At 36.2% G+C, this 8,021-nt stretch overlaps 1 protein-coding gene across 1 annotated transcript in view; it reads left to right on the top strand.

The window, feature by feature from the left end:
• Nucleotides 1–1,767: 1,767 nt before the first annotated feature.
• LOC113562273 (para-nitrobenzyl esterase-like) overlaps nucleotides 1,768–8,021 on the top strand; it is an 8,405-nt gene continuing 2,151 nt past the window's right edge. Inside the window, exons 1-2 of the mRNA XM_026971120.1 lie at nucleotides 1,768–1,827; nucleotides 1,875–2,166. Of these exons, the coding sequence (XP_026826921.1) occupies nucleotides 1,768–1,827; nucleotides 1,875–2,166 (352 nt within the window). The remainder of the gene's footprint in view (nucleotides 1,828–1,874; nucleotides 2,167–8,021) is intronic.

The raw sequence follows: 8,021 nt of genomic DNA, 5'->3' as shown, positions 1-8,021 counted from the left end.
ATTTTGGCGACTCCCATAAAGAAGGTCATTTTTTAAGGGAAAATAATAAAAGGTATAAATACTAGAAATTTGAGTATAGTATTCCAGTTTTGATAAAACTTTGTGAAAAGGTTTCTCTTAGGTTAAACTGGAAGTTTTTAAAAAGAAGTTTGGCAATTCCCATAAAAAAGTTATTTTTTATGGGAAAATGATAAAAGGTATAATTATTAGAAACTTGAGTATATCATTGAGTATACTATTTAAATATTGTATTGTGGAGATTTGTAAAGTTTAGTATGCTATTGTTTATATTCTGTTCACACATTGAAGGACGAATTTGTTTCTATTTGGTAATTATATAGTTTAACGGAGCACCCTCGGACGACCTTGACCTTGACATATATTATAAAGGTTACCTTCCTGAGTACTGTAAAAAAGATTTTAACCGTCGCTCGTTGTTTAACTAGGTTAGATTAGGTTAAAGCAGAGAATACTTTGTACTTATATTAAAACAAACTATTCTAAATATTAACGATTCACTGCTTTAAATGACTTTCCTTCCTTCGTTCATATACATATTCGTCGTTTATGTCTTTGAATATTCAAAATAACTACTACATTTTCGAAACTTCTTTTGTTAATAACTTTTTAACAAACAACGAGCGACGGGTGAAACCTAGTGCGGGTTATTCGGGAAGGTGACCTTTGTAATATATGTCAAACTCAAGTCCTTGCTTCACTCAGACAGAATGGCTGAACATATGTGTGAATTTATGTGGCGTCGTCGTGTACATACACTTAATATAGATCCATTTGAGCAACTTTTGAAAGATATTAAAACTATTTATCCAGGAAAAACCAATTAAAATTTATTATAACATGTATTACTTTTTGTAAAAACATAAAAAAAATCAATACAATCAATACATATTCACTTAAATACAAATAGAGATCATTGTTAATTTTCTGAGAATTTATTATTAAAAAATGACCTTTTTATGAGAGTCGCCAAAAATCCTTTTAAAGACTTTCATTTCAACCTGAGAGGAAGCTTTTTACAAAGTTTCATTAAAATCGGAGCCGTACCCTTTTCGAAACTTTATCCTATATATTTTATGAACACATCTGGAATAATCATAGAAACCCAAAAATTATTTCTAATATTTCATGATATACAAGGTGTTCTACTTTAAATTTCACACCGTAATATCTCGAAACAATGGCGTTTTTAAAACCTGTTTCAAATAAAATTTGTAGTTTTCTGATAGGTGAATCATCTAGATTTTCGATAGTGACCAGTTTAGGCTCAATATGATACAAATCACATTTCTTAAATGGAAATACTCAGTTTTTACGTGTTCTAGAAGAAAAATAAGAAAGTTTGTTTCATTTTTCGCTAAATCCTTACCAATAGATACCAATAGATCCAAAATAAAATACATGCTTGAAGTTCTTATTGTTTTTGAGAAACATTACGAAATGCCGATTTTTGGTCATGATATCGAAGAAATAACAAAATATCGAATTTTGTATTTGAAGTTGGGCAGACGATGTAGTCTGATTAAATTTTGGAAATGAGGCCTGTGTAGGTATAATAAGGCTCCAATCGATTTTTCAGATTACAATTTTTACTATTCATTCCAGGTTTGCCTCAAACTCCACCTTTAGCTCGCTAACGTAGTATTTAATTTTCACGTAGTATCTATAATTAATCTAATTTTGGGTCCATGTTGGGCCGAGAAAGTGCGATTTTATCGAATTAGAACTTTTAGTATGTATAATATATAAATGATCAGAAATCAGGAAAACAGTGTTAGACCGCACGACATAGTATTTTGCTTCAACTATGTAACTAACATAACAGTAAGACTATTTATTCCATTGTTTGCAATCAGGATCCCAAACGTCCTGCTTCTTGGGATGGCATCCGAAACGCATCCGAAAACGGCAACGTTTGTTCACAACTAGATCTATCAACTGAAACGGTGATCGGTGACGAAGACTGCCTTTATCTTAACGTTTATGTACCACGTAGTATCTATGGAACAACGCGGATTCCAGTTATGGTGTGGATTCATGGTGGAGGATATTTTTATGGTTCAGGCTCTGATGGTAATCACCGACCTGATTATCTTTTGGCAAAAGAAGTCATTGTAGTGTCCATAAACTACAGACTCGGTGCTTTTGGTAAGATATATGCCACTAAGAATGTGTTGGTTTCCTCTTCAATATGTCCTGAATAATATTTAATGTCTGTTTTCGAAAAATAGCAGCATAAAGATGTGTAGGGGAGACCGGGGCGAAGTCGTCACCGGAGCGGATTCGTCACTACAGTTATCTCAAAATCTATACGTTGTATAAACTCGCCATTAAGGGGATCCTGGAGTGGCCAGTGAACTCCGTCGCGGCGTCTGTGTTACCGACGGAACAAATGAGTTTTTTTAATAAATCTTTTCAATGATTGCACAGAATGAAAAATCCTTTTGTACGATGAAATAAATCCTTTTGCACGATATAAAGAATCTATTCTTGTGCTCTGTACTCTTTCACGCAAATCGTATGCACCAAAAGTTTTGCAGAAACGTATCTTTTTTACTACGCGTGAAAACTTACTTTTAAAAGCGCCCTAATAATCTTTCATTCTATCCCGAGTCGGGGTCACTCATATTTTGTACGTACAAAGTGCATAACTTTTACATTAAGCAAATTATTGTACGAGGTGAGATTAGAAGCCGATAACAAAACTGTAATTTTCGAACTTTTTTCCGTTTTTGACATTAAGTCGAGTGGCCCCGACTGCATTACTGTTTCTACTTTATTCGTGGAAAAGGATTTTTCATTCTGTAAGACCAATAAAAAGTATAGTTTATGGAAAAATGTCCACTTTCCGCCGGTAATACAGACGACTCCAGAATCCCCTTAATATTGTAAATGCCATGTATGGTGCCCACGTGACCAACAGAGTTTAGTGAAGTTATGTGTCATATTGTGATTTTCATTACGACATGTTTTCGGACGTCAAAAGTGAAATGTTTTGCGCGTTAAAAATTTTTAATATTTTAAATATTATTTTCTCTCCAAATCTCGTGGTAAGGTGATTCTAAAGAATATGTATGCTGAACACGAATCCAGGAAAGTTTTTTTTCATTTTCGTTGATTTCTAATATTTCATGAGCGACCAAACTTAAAATTTGTGTCCGGGGCGAAGTCGTCACCAATCCACCAAGGCGAAGGAACGAGATAAGAAATAGCTGAAATTATACGATACGCTAGAAACGCATGCCACAACCGGCAGTGCACGGAAACGAATTCGGTCCCACGACTTCTTCCATGTCTTGTCATGGTGATACACAGAACTTTAGAACCGCAGCTGTGGGCAAAAATCGAAATCAGCAGTGGCCGGATTCCGATAATTAAATGTTTATATTTTTCTGTTAAAAAATAATTAATAAAATGTATCCTATCATTCTTCATGATCGAAATTATGTGTTTTCATTTAAAATCCAGTCCGAGAATGAAGTGACGACTCCGCCCCAGGGGTGCGACGACTCGGCAATTTTGAAATATCAATTTTTGCACCTTTGTCGTGTTTACTCTATCATAACAAAATTACCTTTTTTAAAAAAGTAGAAAAAAGCGCCAAGTATACGCGGGCGAAGAAAAAAAGAACGTTTTTCGTTCAAAAAAGAACTCTACAAAAGTAATGATATCAAAGAATTGCGCCAATTATGAAAATGGGTATTTATGCAAATCAGAAAATCTATTATTTTATTATTATTTAGGGATGATCCCAGTTGCGCACAGAATAAATCGGACACAGCAGGTTTAGTAAATCGGACACGGACCCAATCGGACACAATAAGAAACGGACACATTGCGTGTGGAATCGGACACAGTGATAATCGTACACAACACTAATCGGACACAGTGGCAATCGGACACATTGTCAATCGGAAACAGTGCCAATTGCGCACAGTAGGAAACGGACACAGTGGTTGCAATCGGACACAATAGAAAATGGACACACGGTGGTTGCAATCGGACACAGTAGGAAACGGACATACGATGGTTGCAAACGGACACAGTAGGAAATAGACACATGTTCCGTGACATTTTCCTAATCTGGAAATGTTACTTGTAAGGACTTTTCTATTTCTATTTCTTTATATGGCGTAGCGATGCTACCATGCTTACTTTGTGCATACGTGCGATATTTAATAACTTTAGAAAGCATATGCTGAGAGTATATGAAGCGAGGTTCTACGCAAAGCAAAGTTCTACATTGTAACTTCCACGCAGTACTTTTGGTTACCCCAAAGTTTTGTTATTTTTTTTATGTGGAAGAATACTAGGTGACGGGCGAAGCATATACTTTCCCAGTATAAAAAATTAATAATATTAAAGTAAGAAAGTTTATACTGGGAAAGTATCCACACTGTATCCACGCATGTACTTTGCAAGACAAAGCAATGTTTACTCTACATCTAATTTGACTCTTCCTTATTAGAATGAAACTGTCACGGAACATATGTCCGTTTCCTACTCTGTCCGATTGCAACTACCGTGTGTCCATTTCCTACTGTGTCCGATTGCAACCACTGTGTGTTCATTTCCTACTGTGCGCAATTGGCACTGTGTCCGATTGACAATGTGTCCGATTGCCACTGTGTCCGATTAGCGTTGTGTACGATTATCACTGTGTCCGATTCCACACGCTGTGTCCGTTTCTTATTGTGTCCGTGTCCGATTCACTAAACCTGCTGTGTCCGATTTATTCTGTGCGCAACTGGGCGTCACTCTATTATTTATACTACATACAGACACATGCATATATACGTACATGATATTGATTACGAATGCGGAAGAATTATTTCAATACAAATAAGTATTTTTTCAAACTGCTTGGCGCTGCTAAACCGAATCAATATGTTAATTGCCTTATACTTTCTTTCTCTCTAGGTGCATGTGTGTGTGTGTGTGTGTGTGTGTGTGTGTGTGTGTGCGCGCGCGCGCGCGCGCGCGTGTATGTGCGTGCGTGTGTGCGTGCGTGCGTATGTGACATTAGAATTAAGTATAGAATAAGGTTAACTAAATTTATAACATGTAGATTACGAGCTTCACCGAATTTTGTTATGTAAGTTAGATTCCCAGTGAAAACATTTTCGGCAAGATAGTGTAAAGGCACCGGCAATATGAGAGGGCGATGATGGCACGGAAAAACACAAAATGTCCCATACGTTGCCGGTGATCATGACGTTATTTCCTCTTCTGATTGGTCAGCCGCCATGGCGCCATGTTAGATTCGCCATGATTCTTCATTGTAATAGTACATTTGAATAACGCGGGGCTAACATGGTGACTCTAACTTGGTAGCCAACCAATCAGAAGAGGAAATAACGTCATGATCACCGGCAACGTATGGGACATTTTGCGTTTTTCCGTGCCATCATCGCCCTCTCATGTTGCCGGTACCTTTACACCATCTTGCCGAAAACGTTTTCACTGGGTTATTATAATCTTTAGATAAGGGTTTAATTACTAATTAACATACTGATTCGGTTAGCAGCACCAGGCATTTTGAAAAACTACTTATTTGTATTGAAATAATTCTTCTGCATTCGTAATCAATATCATGTACGTATATATGCATGTGTCTGTATGTAGTATAAATAATAATAAACTAATAGATTTTCTGATTTGCTTAAATACCCATTTTCATACTTGGCGCAATTCTTTGATATCATTACTTTTGTAGAGTTCTTTTTTGAACGAAAAACGTTCTTTTTTTCTTCGCCCGCGTATACTTGGCGCTTTTTTTCTACCTTTTTTTAAAAAGGTAATTTTGTTATGATTTCACACATTTTGTAGTGTAAAATATCTTATCTTTCTTTATAATATACGAGGAGATGAAAGTACTGTCAGTCAAGTTTTTTAAAATTAGTAATCTGCACGTCCATGAAATATAAAGTTATATTAATTGTATTGGGTTGGAAGGAAAGTAATGTCGTATTTTCTTAATCGATGGCTCCTGTCTATTAATAGCTAACTTCACTCTAGATGGCACATTTGCATACTAATGCAATTGACAGCTAACACCTCTAACATAAGCATTATTTAATGCGTAGAAACTGTATGTAAAAGTGTACATATTCAGTTGAGATCGAGATGAATATGGAGCAAAATAAGCTGTACTTTCGCTGTGTGTTGCTCTTTTATTTCCGAAAAGGGAAAAACGCGACGGAAACAAAAAAGAAATATGTGCCGTATATGGAGAGGATGCCGTAACCGAACGGATGTGTCAAAGATGGTTTGCGAAGTTTCGTGCTGATGATACGACACTTAAAGATAAACGCTCTGGTCGACCGCCTGTTGCTAATGACGATGAAATAAAAGCTTTAATCGAGAATAATTAGCGGTATACGACGCGAGAAATTGCAGAGATACTCCACTTATCACATACGACTGTCATCGAGCATTTGCATAAGCTAGGTTATATCAATCGTCTTGATATCTGGGTGCCGTATAATTTATCCGAAAAAATGTGATCGACCGTATTTCCATTTGTGATTCGTTACTTAAACGTAACGAAAATGACCCATTTTTAAACGAATTGTGACGGGCGATGAGAAATGAGTTATCTATAACAACGCAGTTCATAAACGGTCCTGGGGAAAGCATTCCGAAAAACCGTTGACCACTCCAAAACGCGCACTTCATCCGGAAAAAGTTATGCTGTGCATTTGGTGGGACTGGAAGGGTATCATATATTATGAGCTCCTTCCAAAGAACGTACGCCTTAATTCGGACAAATATTGTGCTCAATTGGACAAATTAAAGGAAGCCATTGCAGAAAAACGCCCAGAACTGGTAAACAGAAAAGGTGTTTTATTCCATTAGGATAATGCTAGGCCTCATACTTCTTTGACCACTCGGACAAAAATATTGCAACTTGGCTGGGATGTTCTACCGCACCCAGCATATTCGCCAGACATTGCTCCTTCGGATTATTATTTGTTCCGGTCTTTGCAGAACTTCCTTAATGGTAAGGCGTTTGCTTCTTTAGAAGACTGCAAAAACCACCTTCAGCAGTTTTTCGCTGAAAAAACGCCTGAGTTCTACGCACAAGGAATCATGCAGTTGCCCGAAAGATGGCAAAAGATTATAGAAAACAACGGCCAGTACATTATCGATTAAAGTTGTTTTTAAATATGAATAAATTTGCTTTAATGTTGAACAAAAAATACGACATTACTTTCCTTCCAACCCAATATTTATGGACACAAGTTAATACATATACAGAGTGTCCACAAAGTCAGTTACCACCGCTTATATTTTGGAAACGGTTCAAATTACAAAACATCGTGAAACACGTGTTCGATCGTTTCGAGGGGCTACTCTTTCAAGAATGTTGGGGCGGTTGCCCCTCTCAAGGGCGGCCCCAGGGGAACCCCAACTTTAAAATTTTAAATGAAACCCCCCTCCATAAAGTATTACATTGTTTGAAAGGGCATAAAAAGAGGAAATTTTTGCCGCAAGGCAGAGGTTTATCCGTTCGAAAGTTATTTGAAGTCAAACTTCAAAAAAATCGTTACTCCTATTTGGAAATCCTAAAAGAACGTTCGAGATATGAAAACTTTCGTTTTTATTATATATAATAAAAATAAGATGAAATGGGACATTCTGTTTATTATAATTTATGAAAGAAAAAGATATTGACTGGTAAGGAAGTTAAAAGAGGAAAGCGAATTAATATAACCTAACAGATAGATGATTTTATTTTCCCATTTTATTCATCGGAATAAATAAATTTTAATAAAATAATATCATGTCAAATTTTTCTAGAATCATAAATACCAGTTTTTAAAATAACGCGATCGAGATACGTATGTATCTGCTCGTATGGGCGATGCTACCTAGAAATACTTTAAATAAAGACTTTCTTATAATATTCGGGTGATGATGCGCTATATTATCTACAGTCCGAAAAAATTATGCGTGAATGTTGCCGCGTCGAAAACTGACGAGAAACTACCATACAACCG

Source organism: Ooceraea biroi, chromosome 7 (assembly GCF_003672135.1).
Source record: "Ooceraea biroi isolate clonal line C1 chromosome 7, Obir_v5.4, whole genome shotgun sequence".
Lineage (NCBI taxonomy): Eukaryota > Metazoa > Arthropoda > Insecta > Hymenoptera > Formicidae > Ooceraea > Ooceraea biroi.
Note: the sequence above shows the minus strand (reverse complement) of the source record. Positions and strands in the feature narration are given on the sequence as shown.